We start from the raw sequence: 21,120 nt of genomic DNA, 5'->3' as shown, positions 1-21,120 counted from the left end.
AATGCAGCCGCTCCTCACTTTACGACGGAGTTCCGTTCCTGAGACCACGTCGGTAAATGAATTTGTGGCTAAGTGAGGATCATACTATAATGGTAGTGAGTTCGTCAACCATCTTTGATATTGTTATAATGTCACCTTTGTACCATTTATAACACTTCTGTTATAGTCTTAAATGAGGAGAGGTTGTATTATACATTATTATTATAAAGTTTAATTGATAAATTACACACAATGAGAATTATCACTTTTTCACTGATTTGAAGCACTTCAACTGTCACCATCACTACTTTTGTGGTTTGTGGTCATTATTGTGCTAAATTAAGAAATATTTTTGGGCCACAGTAAACTGTGGATAACCGAAACCGCGGATATCAAATCAGTGGATATGGGGGTCCTACTGTACGTACAATATTGATTTAAAAGTTGAACAGACCCATGTAAATAATAACCCAGCACAATAACTACAACGATGAAAGCTAATTTAATTTTGTGTATTTCAGCTGAAGCCGTATGTCATACAACGTGCCGGATGTATTACAAGGCGAATTTAGGCCTCAAGATCTATTCTATGCAGTGTATAGTGAGAAGATTGCTGAAGACTTGAAGAATAACAAACTCAACAAAGATGGCAGCCCAGTCGAACCCTCCCAGGAGGAATTATTAACATCAGAGGAGGCTAAGAACCGTGCACTCTCCATGTCTTCAGACATATTATAAACATTCAAATGTATATATCCATACAGTATACAGGTGACAAAAGCTTAAATATCATGTCTGATAATCTAAATATATAATATATGTATATTACTGTGTATATGTATACTGTGCTTATGGGAGATTCTAAAGAAAAATTGCAAAGGTTAGTGGATGAGTTTGAGAATGTGTGTAAAGGTAGAAAGTTGAAAGTGAACATAGAAAAGAGTAAGGTGATGAGGGTATCAAATGATTTAGATAAAGAAAAATTGGATATCAAATTGGGGAGGAGGAGTATGGAAGAAGTGAATGTTTTCAGATACTTGGGAGTTGACGTGTCGGCGGATGGATTTATGAAGGATGAGGTTAATCATAGAATTGATGAGGGAAAAAAGGTGAGTGGTGCGTTGAGGTATATGTGGAGTCAAAAAACGTTATCTATGGAGGCAAAGAAGGGAATGTATGAAAGTATAGTAGTACCAACACTCTTATATGGATGTGAAGCTTGGGTGGTAAATACAGCAGCGAGGAGACGGTTGGAGGCAGTGGAGATGTCCTGTCTAAGGGCAATGTGTGGTGTAAATATTATGCAGAAAATTCGGAGTGTGGAAATTAGGAGAAGGTGTGGAGTTAATAAAAGCATTAGTCAGAGGGCAGAAGAGGGGTTGTTGAGGTGGTTTGGTCATTTAGAGAGAATGGATCAAAGTAGAATGACATGGAAAGCATATAAATCTATAGGGGAAGGAAAGAGGGGTAGGGGTCGTCCTCGAAAGGGTTGGAAAGAGGGGGTAAAGGAGGTTTTGTGGGTGAGGGGCTTGGACTTCCAGCAAGCGTGTATGAGTGTGTTAGATAGGAGTGAATGGAGACGAATGATACTTGGGACCTGACGATCTGTTGGAGTGTGAGCAGGGTAATATTTAGTGAAGGGATTCAGGGAAACCGGTTATTTTCATATAGTCGGACTTGAGTCCTGGAAATGGGAAGTACAATGCCTGCACTTTAAAGGAGGGGTTTGGGATATTGGCAGTTTGGAGGGATATGTTGTGTATCTCTATACGTATATGCTTCTAAACTGTTATATTCTGAGCACCTCTGCAAAAGCAGTGATAATGTGTGAGTGTGGTGAAAGTGTTGAATGATGATGAAAGTATTTTCTTTTTGGGGATTTTCTTTCTTTTTTTTTTTGGGTCACCCTGCCTCGGTGGGAGGCGGCCGACTTGTTGAAAAAAAAAAAAAAAAAAAATGTATATTGTATCTTGTACATTGTTCTATATACAGTACAGTACATACAATATATAATGTACATTGTATATACAGTACTACACTATATAATGTATCTTATACATAGTATATAGAGTACAGCATTGTATATACAGTACAATATGCAATATATTTTGTACATTTTAGGCCTATGGTTATACATGTCAGGCAAATTTAAACCAGGACAAACTTGACTTGTGTCAAGACTACAGCAACCTGCCCCCACACTCAAAATTACAAAATAAATGCAGAAATGTATACTTTTTGTTTAATAATGAAAGACATTGAGAAGTGTACAAAATGTCAGAGTTATGGATACAATGTAGTTTATGATAAATGCTTTTATGGTAATTTTTTCCATAATTTGTGTATTTTATTCACCTCTCTTGTGTGTGGATTCCTCAAGCTGGTGTTGACAATGGTGAAGGGCTTGTGGTCCAAGGATATGGAGCTGTTTTCCCCTGGATTCAACCTGAATGACATTCCTAAAGTAGTTAATGACCCTAATGGGTTTAGCACTCCATGACTACGATATGATGCACTAATATCAATGTTTTGTCATTGCTTGCTCCCTTGACCACATGACCGGCTAATTCTAACTTATGGGTTTAGCGCTTAAATTTATTATTGTTATTGACTTATTTGCATATAGATTAATTTATTTTTATTATGCACCCCATACTCATCTTTATTGACTTATTTCTATATAAATTCTTCCATTTTTGTAAAATTATTTTTGTGAATATAATTTAGTCATATATTGCCATACCTGTATTTGTGACTACAAAAATAGAGATATAGTAAGTCCTTTTCCTCGTATCAGACTTGACTACCTCCTGTTACCTTGGCACTGTGACCCCTATGGGTTTAGTGGCCATCTCCCATCAAAAGAAGGAACCACATTGACCATCATTCATGCAATGGATTGTCTTGCCAGAAGTTTGGACACAATTCAATTACGTGCCTTATGAACTGTAACATCCTCACCCATTCTTCAGACAGCTTACATTTACAGTGTCTCCTCAGCGATGTACTCGTTTACCAATGACTCAGACTTTCGACCAGCTCTCTGACCAGTATATCCCCTCAAGGAAGCCTGAATACCTTCCATACCCCCCCCCACCCACAGGCGCTGTATAATCCTACAGGTTTAGTGTTCCCCCATGATTATAATAATCTGACCAGTATGCAAACCTAAATAATATACAGTGGACTCCTGCTTTACGATCAGCTCCCAATGCGACCAATTATGTAAGTGAGTTTGTACGTGTATTATATTAGAGCTGATTTCCTCTATTCTGCTTATTACAGTATAGTCACTACTGTATAAACATTTAAAAATATACAAAAAATTTTATAAATGGTGCAAATGTGACATTAAAACATTATCAAAGATGGTTGACACAAACTCACTACCATTATAGTATGATCCTCACTTAGCCACAAATGTGTTTACCAATGTTGTTTTGAGTGCAACTCTTCATTAAGTGAGGAGAGGCTGTATAACCTTAATTTTTAAAGGGGTGGAGAGGTAAGTCGGTGGAAGGCCTCGGTCAGACAACCAAAAGCTCCAGCTGTAGGTCATCATGTGACTAAGACCAGCATCAGGAAACGCTTGTCCTGTGTCCTGACAAACCTTACCTAACCTAACCATCCATCAGGGTACTGGCATTATACTTTCCACTATCAAGACAAAGTTCAGCTAACTAGATCTTGAATCCCTTCATAAATGTTACCTTGATCACTCCAACAGCACACTACATCTCCCTGAATCCCTTCATAAATGTTACCTTGATCACTCCAACAGCACAGTAAATCTCCTTGAATCCCTTCATAAATGTTACCTTGCTTACTCTGACAGCACGCTAAAGCCATTAAACCACAGGTTAACACTGACCAAGCATATGACACCTTTAGCACATCTTGCCCTGCAGTGCTATAAGTATATTTACATACAGGTGCACATAAGTACAAATATCATACAAATTGTCCTGTGGCTGGGTTGGTGGCACACTAAGGTCCATGGTTTGATCCCCAGTGTGGGTGGAAAAACTAGGACATGTTTCCTTAAGACACCTGCTGTCCATGTTCACCTAGCAGTAAGTAGGTACCAGGGTGTTAGGTGACTGGTGTGTGTGGCATCCTGGGGACAAAATTAACCTAAGTTGTGGGAAATGCTCTACATAACCAGGGTTAAATCACCACCACCAGATGTAGACCAAACGAAATGTAAACTTTGCCAGATGGATTATTGTCACACCCTGCGTCATTATGTACTGGAGTGCGATAAAATTAATGAATTTAGAAACAACTCACTCAGAAGTGTTCAAGAAATGGCTAAGTATTTTATCCACAGTGGTATATTACAGACCATTCTGGAGAAATACCCTGACTTTGCTAGCTGTAAATAAAGCATTACCACATGTGTGCATGTGTGTGTGTGTGTGTGTGTGTGTGTGTGTGTGTGTGTGTGTGTGTGTGAGTATGAGTGTGTGTGTGTATGAGTGTGAGTGTGTATGAGTGTGTGTGAGTATGAGTGTGTGTGCGTGTGTGTATGAGTTTGTGTGTGTGTGTGTGTGTGTGTGTATGTGTGTGTGTGTATGAATTTGTATGTGTGTGTGTGTGTGTGTGTGTGAGAGAGAGAGAGACTCAGCAATCAACATTTGCACCAATAACTCACTACAGTTGTGACCGGGTGTGGAAGTGTGAATTGCTCATTACTCTAAAATTTGTTCATGATTGCAGCCATGTATAAACGTAAGTAACCATTCTTACAGTATTCATTACCTTTGTAACTTGTGAGTTCATTACCTTTGTAACTTGTGAGTTCATTACCTTGTACCTAGTTCAGCCATCAAAACTTTGGAGCCCGGTCCCTGGACCCATTGTGTACCTCTGTAATCTGTAAATACCTTTGTAACTTGTAATGATTGTGACTAGACCTACCTGGAGTTCATTACCTTTGTAAATTGTGAGTTCATTACCTTTGTAAATTGTGAATTCATTGCCTCTGTAACTTGCTCAGCTATCAAAACTTTGAGGCCCAGTCCCTGGACCCATTATGTACCTCTGTAATCTTTTGACTACCGCCCACAGGATGGGTATGGGGTGCATAATAAACATATTAAACTAACTAACTAACATAACCAGGGACTTCATATATACAGTAGTATGGCCTCTGGTAGTGATGGAGGTAGTGTGTGTGTGTGTGTGTCTGTCTGTCTGTCTGTCTCTGTGTATATGCACTCACCTAATTGTAGTTACAGGGGTCGAGTCATAGCTCATAGCCCCGCCTCTTCACTGGTTGCTACGGGGTCACTGAACCATGAGCTATATCATACCTCTGCTTAAAGCTATGTATGGATCCTGCCTCCACTACATCGCTGTGTGCTTGTGTATTTGTGTACTCGTGTGTGAGTGCTTGTACTCGTGTGTGTGTGTGTGTGTGTGTGTGTGTACTCAGCTAGGAGGATTGGTAAAGCATACCGTGAACGTAGAACCCCAGACCTGCTCAGAACGTTCCAAGCTGCACTACCAAATGCAAGGAATAGAAAGCAAAAACTTAGGCAACAGGAATGGGAACAATTTGTTAGTGGATTAAATAGGTCTACCCCTTTAAGTTTGGCTTGGAAAGGTATAAATAAAATAACCAGGAAAAAGACTGGCAATGTTGCTCATCCCTTTCCTCTTGAAAAAGCAAATGACCTCATACCTGGAGATAGTTCTGGAGGTCAACGCCCCTGCGGCCCGGTCTGTGACCAGGCTTCATGGTGGATCAGAGCCTGATCAACCAGGCTTACTGCCGGCTGCACGCAATCCAACGTACGAGACAGCCCGGCTGGTCAGGTGAGTGGTCCAAAACATCCAGGAACGAAAACCTTCCATCTCATATTAAAACAAATTTAGAGAGTGCTTCTGAAGGAATGTTGAAACTGATTAATTTTATGAGCCAAAATATTGATGAGAGTGATTGCCTCTTTACCGAGTATGAATTAGATAATGCATTAACTAAAGGTCGATCAACTGCTCCTGGAGAGGGTTATCAGGCACGTGCCTGATAACCCTTTGTTGGCACTGTATAATCTCAGTTACATTGAGGGCCCCTCAAGGAAGGTTCCTTGATGTTGGTGAGGGGCTCTTGATTTAGGGAATTGGATCTGTGCTCCAGTTCCCCGAATTAAGCCTGAATGCCTTCCACATCCCCCCCCCCAGGCGCTGTATAATCCTCCGGGTTTAGCGCTTCCCCCTTGATTATAATAATAATAATACATTGAGGGCGTTCTTCCTACTTCCTGATTCATTGTTCGCATCGCTCCCGGGCCATGCGGACCTGCTGCGCAGACGCTCCTGATTGAGTTGGCTTTTGCGCTGTATAGCCCTTGTGGCTTAGCGCTTCTTTTTGATAATAATAATTTTGCGCAGTTTACCTGACCGAGCTGCCCCTAGCATTGGTTGGTGGAAACTTGATTTTCTCCAACATGGCGCTGAATAGCAGAAGACGAATCAATACTGTCTGCATTGAGATGATCCGTGGGGCTGTCACGGGATCCAACATGGATTTATTGTTACCAGCGATCATTCGCGATACCTATGGTGGCTAAAACTCCCGCTTCACACACGGAGGGCCCGGGTTCGATTCCCGGCGGGTGGAAATTCTGACACGTTTCCTTACACCTATTGTCCTGTTCACCTAGCAGCAAATAGGTACCTGGGTGTTAGTCGACTGGTGTGGGTCGCATCCTGGGGGACAAGATTAAGGACCCCAATGGAAATAAGTTAGACAGTCCTCGATGACGCACTGACTTTCTTGGGTTATCCTGGGTGGCTAACCCTCCGGGGTTAAAAATCCGAACGAAATCTTATCTTATCTATCTTGTCGCACTCAATGGAACGACGAAAATCTTCGTTAAAATGACGTCTGTACGAGGCGGTGGTCGACAAGTATCAGACCATCATACCGGTTAATACAGCTGTGTCGGTGCGACTCCATGATGTATCTCGACAATACACTTGGGTGAAAATCAGGAATGTGCCTTTTGAGGCGACTGATTTTGACATTAGCAGTGAACTGCGTAATTATGGAACGGTTCGCGTAGCCACAGCAGGGAGATGGGCAACTGGACCGTATGCAGGTATGCTGGAAGGTACATATACTGTTAAAATGACTCTACGACATCCTATTCCTTCATATGTTGTGTTGAAGGAATTACGGACTCAAGTCTATGTAACGTATGCGGGGCAACAACGTACGTGCCGGCTATGTGGGTCATATGGCCACATCGCGGCGCAGTGTGGGAAACGAAGTGGGTACCCGGCACCACTACAACGGCAACGCAGCCAGTGGGTGAGGTAGGCGACGAGCGAGAACAGCCTCTTGCTACGCCGCCCCAACAACGGTTGTCATGGAGTGAGGAGGTGGACAAAGAAAAGGAGCTCGAATCGCCAGTTGTAACGCTACAAGGAGAATCTCAGTCTTTGGACATACATCAGGTTTTAGAGGAGAGAATACCTAATATGGGTGAAGAAGTGGCGGCATCTTTGGTAAAGGCGTTGGATGTCTTGTTAGAGGAATCTGTCCTAGATCAGGTGGAAGACCCAGGCTTAGTTCTGGGGACGGCTGTGAATGATGGTATGGCAGGAGATGATGTTTTGTCGACGAGAGAGTCTAAAGGATTGAAGGTGCATGCAGTAGAGGTGGAGGTGCATCAGGACGGTGCTTCAGATGTCCAAATGCAGGTGGAGGGCGGGACACGAAAGAGGACTGCAGCATCATCGGATTCTGATGATGTACTCACTCCTGCCCAACGCCCTGGGAAAAAGTCTTGGGTGGAGGTACAGAAGAGAGAGAAAGGTGAACCCAAGGATCAAGGGATTGCAAAGGTGATTCCCAACAAAGGGGGGAGGGACAGAGGTGTTGCGAAACGAACTGGGGTAAAGTCAATGCCGGGGACAAAAGGAAAACCCATTTGTTGAATTCAAGTGTTTTACTATAAATATTAACGGGTTGAGAGCTGAGAGGAAGCTTAAGTGGTTTAATGAGTATATGGTGCGATTAGGTGTGGATGTGGTATTCTTACAGGAACATAATTTTAGGCCTGGTTATGAGTTGGATATGAGTGGTTATAATGTATACATGGAACATGCGACACGTTTGAAAGGTGGGGCTGCCATTTTGGTAAAGGAAACTAGCCCGTTTATAGTAAGGCGTAGTGAAGGAGGGGAGGGGAGGGTAATTAGAGTGGATGGAACCTGGGGTAGGGTTCCCATTAGTTTAGTATGTGTGTATGGCCCGGCTGAGGGTGACGTGAGTATTAAAACTAAATTTGTTCAGGACGTACTGGTCTATTTTTTACGTGGTTTACCGAATATTGCAATAATAGGCGGAGATTGGAATTGCGTGATACGTCGTAAAGATGTGGAACCTAGAGGTGCGGGGTGTTGTTTGGGTATATTGGGGGATTTATTGACCGGGGTGGGGTTAAAGGATGTGTGCGGGGGGGAGGGATGGTAGAGCATACCTTCATAAACGAGGTTATGCGGCGAGGTTGGACCGAATGTACGTGCCTTGTGCGATTACTGTGCGGAGGGTGAATGTGATACTTGTGTTTTTTTCGGATCATAGAGGTGCTGTAATAGATGTGGATATTGCGGTTGTGCCTCGGAGGGGTCCATCATTTTGGAAATTAAATGTAAGGTTATTGAAGGAAGAGGATAGTCTTTTGTCTTTTGGACATATGTGGGATCGTTTAGTGGTTGAAGCACCAGGGGATGTTGCCATGGTTAATTGGTGGGAAACGATAGCCGAAAAACGTATTAAGGAATATTATATTAATCGAGGGACGAGATATAATCAGTTACAATACAGTTTTCAAAAATATTTAGAGGGGCAGTTGCGCGAATGCTATGCACAAATTAATGCTAATTATCCTGTTATTGAAATTGAAAGTTTGAAGGAACATACACGAAATTTACAAAATGCGAGGTTTGATGGGGAAAGGCTTAAGGATGGGATTGAGGAGGTTTTGTGGGGAGATCAGCCGTCGGCGTGTGTGTTGCGGAGTCAACACAGACGTCGCAAGGCAATGGACTTTATGGGGTTGAATGTTCATGTAGGTATGCAAGGGTATAAAGTGGATCAGGTGTTGACGACGACTGAGGGTATGAGTGGGTATATTGATGCTTGGGTTAAGTTGAATACGCAAAGTGTGGGAATAAGCGAAATAGCATTACAGTCCATTGGAAGGTTTGTGCGGTGTGAGTTGACAGAGCATTACACAAATAACCCGCACATAAAAGACAGAAGCTTACGACGACGTTTCGGTCCGACTTGGACCATTGACAGAGCATGATTGATTCGTTTTGGGAGGGCAGATAACGGAGTGTGAGACATGGGAAGCTTTATCCGGGGCGCAATTAGGTAAGGCACCAGGAATTGATGGGTTGCCCAGCGACTTTTATCTTCAAAATTGGAGCGTTTTAAAAGGGTTTTTGGTAAGATTATTCAATATCCTTAAGCGGGATCGGGTCTTAGGGGCACAGCAAAGCATGGCTGTGGTCGTTCTAGTGCCTAAAGGTGAGCCATTAACAGTCAAAGACTATCGTGCTATTTCGTTATTGTGTGGTGATTATAAGATTTTTGCAAGGATTTTAGCTAACAGAATAAAAAAGGTCCTGGGTAAAGTGATTGATAAGGGACAATATGGGGTGCCGGGAAGGTCTATGTATGACGGGCATGGTTTGATTAGAAGTTTTATTGAAGAAAGAGTAAAATTGGGAGGGCAGGGGGGTGTTGGCTATAGATTGGGAGGCGGCATATGATAGTGTAGAACGGGAAGCATTATGGAAGATTATGAGATGGCAGGGGTTTGGAGAGGAAATTATTTCATGGGCCAAATTACTGTATCAAGATGCATCCTTGAGGGTGCAGGTAAATGGAAGGTTAGGAGAACAAATTCAGATGAGAAGGGGTCTACGTCAAGGTTGTCCCCTTTCACAAATATTTTTTGCGTGTTTACAGTAAGAATAATCACTAAATCTCATCCCTGGCAACACCCCCCCCCCCACTCTTTATAGATCTAAACTTACTCCCTGTTCAGTACATCCACACTTACTACTGTGCAATCTACATCTACAGGACCTTAAACTCCAATCCGCCGGGTTTAGCGCTTCCCCTTTGATTATAATAATAATAATTAAACTCCAATATCAACCTTGACCTAAAATGCTTTCTTGATAGTTGTGACAGAACCCACAGGCATAACACCAGACACAAACATCTCTACGACATTCCCCGTGTCCGACTAAACCTTTACAAAAATTCAATGTATGTCAAAGGCCCTAAAATCTGGAACACCCTACCTGAGAACTCTAGAACTGCAGACACATTCATCACCTTCAAAACTACCATTAGAAAACATCTTATCTCCCTGATACATCCTGTCAACTAACTACACGAATACCACCTGGTGGTTCACACTTACACTCACTCACCCATTTGACCATAAACAGAAATATCAATCTCAATCTTAAAATAATGAATCCTATGATACTCCAATACTGAAACTATGTACTGTGCCAAAACAAAAGCATTCACATTGCTAAACTCACAAACTAGTATTTAGTCACTTAGCCACAATACCAACTTACCTCATAATTTGTAATATTTTAAAATAAAGAATTAAACTAAGTCTGCCCGAAATGCCTAGCCATGCTAGGCGTTCTAGTGGTACACTCTGTAATCATTATTTAACTACATGTAAACCACACAACAACCAAATTCTGTAAATTCAACATTGTAATCTTTATAGAGAATAAACTTTGAATTTGAATTTGAATTTATAGAGGAATTAGGGTTTTATTAGCAGCTAATGGGGTAGGTAACGAAAGGGGTGGGGGGGGGGGGGCTGGCATTGTTGGACACGACACAACGATTTTAGTAAGTGGTAACAGGGATTTGCCTCGGGTGGAAAAGTTAGTGAATGTTTTTGAAAAGGCTTCTGGTATGTCAATTAATAAGGAGAAAACGAAGTATATGGATCTTGGGGATGGGTTAAGTGAGGAATGTGAAGTAGTTGAAAGGTGGAAAAAGGTGGACCAATTACTGATATGTGGGATCGTTTATGTAAGTGATATTAAGTTAGCACAACAAATAAATTCAGTGCGTATTGTAGATGGTGTATTGAAGTGCATCAAAGAGTAATTACAACGAATGTTCTATTATATAGTAAACTATGGCATGTTGCAGTAATATATCCACTGCAAGGCTCCAGGCAGACATTGCAGACACTGCAAGGCTCCATCTTTCAGTGGGCTGCAGAAAACAATATGAAGTTCAACGATGAGAAATTTCAATTACTCAGATATGGTAAACACGAGGAAATTAAATCTTTCATCAGAGTACAAAACAAATTCTGGCCACAAAATAGAGCGAAACACCAACGTCAAAGACCTGGGAGTGATTATGTCGGAGGATCTCACTTTCAAGGACCATAACATTGTATCAATCGCATCTGCTAGAAAAATGACAGGATGGATAATGAGAACCTTCAAAACTAGGGATGCCAAGCCCATGATGACACTCTTCAGGTCACTTGTTCTATCTAGGCTGGAATATTGCTGCACACTAACCTCACCTTTCAAGGCAGGTGAAATTGCTGACCTAGAAAATGTACAGAGAACTTTCACGGCGCGCATAACGGAGATAAAACACCTCAATTACTGGGAGCGCTTGAGGTTCCTAAACCTGTATTCCCTGGAATGCAGGAGGGAGAGATACATGATTATATACACCTGGAAAATCCTAGAGGGACTAGTACCGAACTTGCACACGAAAATCACTCACTACGAAAGCAAAAGACTTGGCAGACGATGCACCATCCCCCCAATGAAAAGCAGGGGTGTCACTAGCACGTTAAGAGACCATACAATAAGTGTCAGGGGCCCGAGACTGTTCAACTGCCTCCCAGCACACATAAGGGGGATTACCAACAGACCCCTGGCAGTCTTCAAGCTGGCACTGGACAAGCACCTAAAGTCAGTTCCTGATCAGCCGGGCTGTGGCTCGTACGTTGGTTTGCGTGCAGCCAGCAGCAACAGCCTGGTTGATCAGGCTCTGATCCACCAGGAGGCCTGGTCACAGACCGGGCCGCGGGGGCGTTGACCCCCGGAACTCTCTCCAGGTAAACTCCAGGTAATACTTCGTAGTGAGATAAAAAGGTTATAAAAGCGCGTTTTTAGATTCATTTGGGGTACTGGAAGCGAATGGTTAAGTAGGGCGGTTGTCATACTCCCGGTTGGCCGAGGAGGGCTGGGTCTTATAGCTGTTGAAAAGAGGATTATGAGTGTGTATTTGAAACGTAGTTATAAGCGGGAGGGGGGAGCGAGGGAAGGCGGACTTCATAAGATACGTCAAGATACGTCAGGATATGCAACGGTGGTGGGTGGGTAGGGAGTTCATAATAGGTTTACCTGGAGTTTACCTGGAGAGAGTTCCGGGGGTCAACGCCCCCGCGGCCCGGTCTGAGACCAGGCCTCCTGGTGGATCAGAGCCTGATCAACCAGGCTGTTGCTGCTGGCTGCACGCAAACCAACATACGAGCCACAGCCCGGCTGATCCGGAACTGACTTTAGGTGCTTGTCCAGTGCCAGCTTGAAGACTGCCAGGGGTCTGTTGGTAATCCCCCTTATGTGTGCTGGGAGGCAGTTGAACAGTCTCGGGCCCCTGACACTTATTGTATGGTCTCTCAACGTGCTAGTGACACCCCTGCTTTTCATTGGGGGGATGGTGCATCGTCTGCCAAGTCTTTTGCTTTCGTAGTGGGTGATTTTCGTGAGGCAATGTTACGGGTCATTATAAGCATGAGAGATCCTTCACATATTAAATTGGGAAACCTTGATGGGGTGGATGGTAAGGCAGTGGTAGCGGCGGTAGAAGGGGTTTATCCGATGTATGATTGGCGTAATATTTGGGGGCGTTTGAACAAATTGCGTTTAAAACCTAAAGTACGAGAAGTTATGTATAGATTTTTACATGGGATCTTACCGTCTGGAATGGTTTTATTCCATAAGAGAATACGGGAGGATGGGATATGCAAGGCTTGTGGCGGACTGGAGACTGTTTTCCATATGGTGTATTTTTGCGAATGTATTGAACTAATAAGGGTTTGGTTGGGCAAGGTAATAAGGTTAGTGGGAGGGGGGGGTTTGCAGGTGTTGAGGGTTTTAAGCTTAGACATAGGTGGGGTGAATCAGATGGTAGAGAATGCGGTAGGGTATATAATTACGGATTATATTTATATGTCTTGGGCTATGAGAGGAGCGAACGTATGTGAAAGAATTAATGCGTTAACAGCAACTTTTTATAGGACAAAGTGTAGGAATAAGGAGGTGTATGGCGGGAGATGGGAGAGGGATTTAAGTGAGGGTTATAGGAATTTCACATTACGGGATTTAAGGGAGTTGACAGGCAGGTAAGGGGGATGAAATGGGCTGGTTTCCTAGAATGGGCGGTAGCATGATGAGTTTGTTTCATGGAATGTTATATGAGGTATGTCTGGGGTGCAATTTTAACATTATTTGTTCTGAGTGTTTCAAGTACAATACAGTTATATTTGGAATTGTCGACTTATAACTTTATATATATTTACTTTCATGTATATATCATTAATGGTTTTTTCTTATGAACATTTTCAATGATATTCAATACATATTTCTATGCGTATTTATAGTTTTGATACAATGTATAAATGTCAAAAAAAAGGTTTTTATGTTTCAATTTAATTACAATGCATTTTTGTAAGCACAATTGAATTGGTTGTCAATAGAGTCATAGTGTGTTATGATATATTAGTGTATTGTTTTTCTTTTTAATTTGTCTAGATGGTGGCAATACTATGTATGTAGTTAAGTTTTTTAGGAAACCTTTAAGTTGAAAAGAATGAATTAATTATTCGTGGTTGAGTCGACTTATTTCTTATAAATAACGTTGGAAGTGATTGTGTTAAATTTGACAATATAATTTATATTATTATTTATATGTATGCACCTGAATGGTAAATTGAAGTCTGAATTTTAGAGATGAAGAGTGGGTTTTCCTTTTTATTGTTCTTTTTTTCTTTATGGTAATACAAGGTTGTATCATGTACACCAACGAATATGGTTAGGGGTATATGGTAAATTTTTGTGTTGATTAGACTTTATAATACAGATGGAATACTTGGCTTAGGTTAGGGTAAAATTATGATAATTGCGAAATGTTCCTCGATACAATCGGTTCTTTATTATGCAACTTGGGCAGAATGGTTCTACGTATGGCATCATTGATAAATGTTAAGCTAATTCTAATTGTAGGTACGATGTGTAATGTACATGTGCACACCTGGGCGAGCAGCTGCGTGGACCGTGCACTTCTAATGGACCTGTGTGGTCGGTGTAAGTAAGTAAGTTTATTCAGGTATACACAAATACAGTTACATAGAATTATCATACATAGCAGCATATGTGTAGAGAACCTAGGATAACCCAAAAAAGTCAGACAGAGTGACTTATTTCCATTGAGTGTTCACTCGGATGTGAAGGATGTAAGGACCCCAATGGAAATAAGTAAGGACCCCAATGGAAATAAGTCACTCTGTCTGACTTTTTTGGGTTATCCTAGGTTCTCTACACATATGCTGCTATGTATGATAATTCTATGTAACTGTATTTGTGTATACCTGAATAAACTTACTTACTTACTTATTGGCACAATTATTACCCTATATTTCTTTCCGTGTTCAGAGCTGAAGGAATTTCGTCTGTAACTAAATGATGAATGTATACTTGTATTTTATCATTCTAGTGTACATTAAGAGCAAGGATGATTAATTGGAGGAAGGGTTAATATAGGCTGTATGTTTTTTTTACGAAAGTTAACTTATCCACATGTATCTAGTATAGGACAGTTTTAAGCTTCGGTATCAGATTTTATAGTTGGTTATAGTTGTCATATTTGTTATATTGTTATGTTATTTGTTATTGTTTCAATTATAACGGGGTTGTTTTTTGGTAGACTGTAGAGCGGGGTGTTAATGATATACGTCTTCGGAGGCTTCTTACTTTATTGATAACTAGTGTTGGGTTACACAGGCTTGTGTGTTTGTGCCCATGGCCCGGGCAGGGCCATGCCCACGAGAGAGAGCTGGGAGGCCTTGTGTGTTGATGCCAGGCCGCTGTGTGAGTGAGAGCGAGGCAAGTCTGGGCATACTGAAGTGGCAAGGCCTATAGGTGGCAGCACCAGCATGGCGCGAAATATGAACTAAGCTGGCAGACAGCATGGGCTGTCTGTGCAGACAGTACAGGCTGTCTACACAATATCTAATGTAATGTTTTTCAGTTATTGTCATATATTGTCATCTTTATGGTTTTTCCTTTTGTCTATTGTCTTTTTGTATGGTTTTAAATAAAATATAAAAAAAAGACCCGTGGCCCGGTGGCCTGGTGGCTAAAGTTCCCGCTTCACACACAGAGGGCCCGGGTTCGATTCCCGGCGGGTGGAAACATTCGACACGTTTCCTTACACCTGTTGTCCTGTTCACCTAGCAGCAAATAGGTACCTGGGTGTTAGTCGACTGGTGTGGGTGGCATCCTGGGGGACAAGATTAAGGACCACAATGGAAATAAGTTAGACAGTCCTCGATGACGCACTGACTTTCTTGGGTTATCCTGGGTGGCTAACCCTCCGGGGTTAAAAATCCCAACGAAATCTTATCTTATCTTATCCTAATCCGAGGTGACGTCAGTCTGAAAATTCTGTTATAGTCCAGTCCATTCTCAATTTTCGCGAGAAAAGCTCCTTGATTCCTGGATTTAACCTTCTGGCCCCACATGAGGTTCCCTAGTGACCCTCCAGCACCTCGAACCGTATCAGACAGAAACGTCTCGGACGAAGTGCGTGTTGCTGTATTGGAGGCGCTGGTGATTGTCCCTAGCTCTGCTAGGAGCGGGTTTAAGCAGTATTGCTTCAAAGAGGACGGCGAAAAAGTCATGGGAGACCGACTCGCCTGATAACTCCTTTAAGTGTAGAATATTCCTAATCTCACTTAGTATATTTTGAAAGTTGTATAAGAGTGAATTATTATTGAAGGGTTACGTTTTGTCTCAATGGGATTGAGTCAAGCAAAGGGTTATGTGAAGTGAATGTCTTGTGATACTAAAGCCATTCAGTACTATAATCAAGACAGAATATTGTGTATTATCTTTTAAGTGAACTAGTGTAAATTTCACGAGTACTGTTTTATGGTCTAACCTTTTTAAAGTTAATATAAAACCCTTCTATGGTTTATTAAGAAACTTAGTAAAAAAAACGGAAAGAAACATTGTGATTGTTTACTACTGACCCCTTGAATGATTTCATTTTGAACAGGATATTCAATCCCTTTCATTTGTTGCAAGAAAGGGCTAAACAGACTTAAGTAGTGGCCCTGTACGCAACACTGCCTCACCTAAACATATAGCTATAAGCTATGCTGATGACATCATGATCTATACAACAGGGCATAGAATGAACCTCATAAGTTCAAGCAATTTGTAATCAACTAGGCCTCATAATATCTTCCTCTAAAACAGATATTAACAAGCAAACGACACCCCCACCCATCTACTTGCAGGGTGAAATCATTAGCTACGTTAAAACTTACAGATATCTTGGTGTAGATGTACCCTTTAACAAATCCACTATACCACAACTAAATAAGAAATGCAAAGATAGGCTAAATGCTCTCAAAGCTGTTGCTGGCTACAATCCCAACTATGGTGCAAATGTGAGAATCTTGAGAATGATGTACATAGCCTATGTTAGGTCCTTATTTGATTATGCTGCTCCCATGTTGATATTAGCTAGGGAAAGTTCTCTCCGACCCTTGGAGTTAATACATAATGAAGTTCTCATGGTTATTCTTGGTTGTTCCAGATCTACAAAGGTTCTTAATGAGGAAGGAGCTTGGTATTTCTAGTATGTGATAGGATTGTTGAGATTAACACTGTACTCGGTATTAGAATGTTGAGAAATGATCCAGACTGTCACAATGAATTTTACCAAGTGTCTAGAGGTAAATACACAATCTAAATGGATTGTGAAAACGTGCAATTGCATTGTTTTATAACCTGCATGAACTGTCACTCTAGGCAACAAGAGCATTTCACCCCTCCGTGGAAGATGTGTTCATTTAATATCATACCCGCAAGTCCCTCCGAAGAATCATAGCAAGTTACAAAGGTAATGAATCAGCCTCACTCCTATATACATGGTTACAATCATGAACAAATTACAAAGTAATGAGCCAGATCTACCTGGAGTTCATTACCTTTCTAACCAGTTCAGCTATCATAACTTTGGGGTCCAGTCCCTGGACCCATTATGTACCTTTGTAATCTTTTGACTACCGCCCACAGGATGGGTATGGGGTGCATAATAAAGATATTTAACTGACCTCCGGAGAAGCTCATTGCTAGTAATCCCTTCCTTAAATCTCTTGTTAAAGCAACTGCTCAAGAAGAAATTTCTCACCTAGCTGGTAGTAATAAGTTATCACATGTTATATACATTGATGGATCTAAACAGGAGTCTTCTGGCAGGGCTGCATCTGCTCTTGTTGCCACCTCCCTAGTTAAGAACGATAATAAATTTGTTGAACTAGGCATAAGAATTAACAACTGGGCGTCTACACTGCAAACTGAATTGTTTGCAATCCTAATGGCGCTAAAGCTAACTTATGACACTGAGCTTGACTCTATCGTCATTACTGATTCTGTCATCATTGAAAGCTCTTGACTCATATAATGACTCCAACAACATGCTCATTGGAGAAGCCAGGTATAGATACTCAAAAATTAGGGACAAAGGAATTAATTTAAAATTGCTATGGATCCCATCACACATTGAATTACTCCTTCATGATAAAGTTGATATGTTAGCCAAGAAGAGTACCCAGAAGGAGAATGTAGAATATAACTTTGGTATAACTGTGTCTAGCATTAGGAATAATATTAGGAGAGAAGTAAATAATAAATGATTGTTATAGGAATGCAGTTAGAAGCCTGAGTAGATCTATAACCCACTATGATAACATGAACGTAGATAAGTATGTTTATGGAGCAACTTGCAATGTGAACAGACTGACTGATGTTTTAGTGGCCAGGGTTAGGCTTGGCTAAAAGTACACTTCTGACAGTTTGGGAGACACACAGATGATGATCAAACTAAATGTAAATTACGTGATCAGGCATATGGTCACTGTCTTGAACACTATGTGCTTAATTGCCCACTTATTGAAGAATACAGAGACAGACAGTATAATAACCTATGACATGTCAAGATATCTTATTAATGAAAATAAGATACCAGATAATACTAAGCAAATTTCCTGAATTTGCTTGTAACAGATAAGTGAACTATAGATATGTAGATATAAATCCATATGTATTCCTGTTAACCCTTTGGGGCCTAGTTCCTAGGCCTTTTGTGTATCCATATGCTCTTGCGCTACCCTCCACAGGATGGATATGGGGTGCACAATAAACTAGCCACTTAGGTGGCAAAATCTAAATCTCATACCAGAATCTCCAGAGTCCAGAGATTTACTCTGTACAGCGAAGAAAAGTTGAGATGAAGTGAGCAAGTCAGTGCAGCTACGACCATAGACCCCTGATGGGTCATCTTAAGACCTGTGCTAGGCAGTGTACTGGCGAACATCAGTCGTTCTGGCACTAGAGTTGAGGCTCGAGTGCCAGGAAGGGCTCTACTGGTGTTGAGTCGCCGTCCTAGGGCTGTAAACGGTACTCCACTTGTACCAACTCCGAAAGTCCTTCAGAACCACTGCCCAGTCACCACTTGAACACCAGGACCAGGACTTGTCCTGGCAAACCTACATTAACCTGTTTACCCAGATGCATCTGTGGCTCGGTAGTCTACTGTGTGAGCGAAACTTGGTCAATAAAAGATCACATTACATTGCATTTGTTTAATTTTCCAGCCAGTCGGGTCCAACTCACACCCTCCCTCATCGACTCTTGTATTTATCTAACCTATTTTTAAAGCTACACAAGGTTTTAGCTTCAATCCGGCTACGCGGGAGTCTGTTCCACTCATCCACAGTTATTACCAAACCAGTGCTTTGTCCTTTCTAAATCAAATTCTTTCCAACTTGAGACCATTGTTTAGTCCTGTCTTGGCTAGATACTTTCAGTACGTTATTTACATTCCCCTTTTCCCTGTTTTCCATTTATACGCCTCAATTATAACCCACCCACCTTAATTGTGCGCCCTTCTAGATAACAGATTCAGGGCCCTCAGTCTACCTTTTTAGGATAAACGGGGCCCTCAGTATATTCTCGTAAGATTTGATACATGGGATCAACTTAGTCGTTCTCCTTTCTACATTTCCCATAGCGCTTGTATCCATTCTGTAATAGTGACCAGAACTGTGCAACATAATTTAGGACATTTCCTAAATCCTCCCCCCCCCCCCACAAAAAATACACTGAATCTCCAAAATAAACGAAAAAATAAGGTTACAGGTATCATACTTACACAAAATGATGAGGCGCATCATGATGACTGACGAGTGGATCTGGAAAGAGACTGAATTTAAGATTCAGGAAAGAACATAGACCATACGTTGATTGGGATTAGAACCCGCGGTCAGTCATGTTGACGGCTTTGAGGGGACTTCAGCTAGACTTCGTCACGGCCACGCTAGCCGGAGATTCCTGTTAAAACTTACATTTGTGGTCAGTGGTGCCCTGTGCTAACATGACGGTTTGGAGTTGACTGATCGCGGGTTCTAACCCCACCCGTGGTATGGTTTGTTTGCAATAGTGTTATGTTCTATCAACATGATTCACGAAATAGTAACAAGTTCGTAAGAAAGGAGCACTGCAGCAGGCCTACTGTCCCATGCCAGGCAGGTCCAAGCTATCACTGTACTTGCCCCGTGGTGTGTATAACGTGAGGGGGAGAGATTAGTGGCGGCAGCAGCAGTATTTGTGCTCCACTTTCTATATTCAACAGCTGTTGTGGTTTTAGTAATATACTTCTTGCACCTCTTGCACTCCCTAACTCGCACCTCCTTTACTCACGCCTCCCTCGCTCACACCTCCCTCGCTCACACCTCCCTCGCTCACACCTTCACCCACACCATCCTCGCTCACACCACCTTCACCCACACCTCCCTCGCTCACACCATCTTCGCTCACACCTCCCTCGCTCACACCACCTTCACCCACACCTCTCTCGCTCACACCACCTTCACCCACACCTCTCTCGCTCACACCACCTTCACCCACACCTCCCTCGCTCACACCACCTTCACCCACACCTCCCTCGCAGTAACAACCTGGTTGATCAGGTCCTGATCCACCGCCAGGCCTGGTCATGAACCGGACCACGGGGGCGCTGACCCCCGAAACACCCTCCAGGTATTACCTGGAATTTACCTGGAAAGTGTTCCGGAGGTCAGCGACAGATACCTCTCAATGTATATACACTGACAGCTATATACCTGTGTATATACACTAAGATGTACACATACACACACCCCTCGATATATACAACAAAATCTAACATGGTTCAGTGTGTATAAGATCCAAGAGACAGAAAAGTCACCACCTACCTCGGCTCCACCAAGTAACTGTCTCCACCTCGCTCCTGCCTCTCTTATATACTCCAATCTCTATCTAGCACCACTCCGCCCTCTCGTATACTCTCTATCACCCAACGTCCGTAGTCGTGAAGTTTCCCACTATGATGTCTACTTTGTCTACCATTTAGACTATACCTTTGCGTGTTGGAATAGACACGATGAGGTTCAATCTCTCTCGTTTACAATGACGTGTTTTAATGCTAGAAATGTGTGGGGAAATTTTGGTGATAGGGAAAAAAACGGTGTTTGTCACGGAGGAGACAAACACGAATGTTAGGGAAAGTTGGTGTGTATGTTTGTGTGTGTGTGGGTATTTTATATTAAAACAGTGTTGCTACACTATTCTACATGATAGTTACATTGTGGGAACACCAGCAGTGTTGCTACACTATTCTATATGATAGTTACATTGTGGGAACACCAGCAGTGTTGCTACACTATTCTACATGATAGTTACATTGTGGGAACACCAGCAGTGTTGCTACACTAT

General features: G+C 42.0%; 1 protein-coding gene across 1 annotated transcript in view; it reads right to left on the bottom strand.

The window, feature by feature from the left end:
• The window catches only part of LOC128704534 (uncharacterized), a 69,184-nt gene extending 48,558 nt beyond the window's left edge, over positions 1 to 20,626 (bottom strand). The window contains exons 1-2 of the mRNA XM_070079825.1: positions 20,601 to 20,626; positions 19,520 to 19,559 (exon numbers count right to left, since the gene is read on the bottom strand). Coding sequence (XP_069935926.1) covers positions 19,520 to 19,541 — 22 coding nt within the window. The 5' untranslated portion in view covers positions 19,542 to 19,559; positions 20,601 to 20,626. The remainder of the gene's footprint in view (positions 1 to 19,519; positions 19,560 to 20,600) is intronic.
• Between the last annotated feature and the right edge of the window lie 494 nt (positions 20,627 to 21,120).

Source organism: Cherax quadricarinatus, unplaced genomic scaffold (assembly GCF_038502225.1).
Source record: "Cherax quadricarinatus isolate ZL_2023a unplaced genomic scaffold, ASM3850222v1 Contig25, whole genome shotgun sequence".
Taxonomy (NCBI): Eukaryota; Metazoa; Arthropoda; class Malacostraca; order Decapoda; family Parastacidae; genus Cherax; species Cherax quadricarinatus.
Note: the sequence above shows the minus strand (reverse complement) of the source record. Positions and strands in the feature narration are given on the sequence as shown.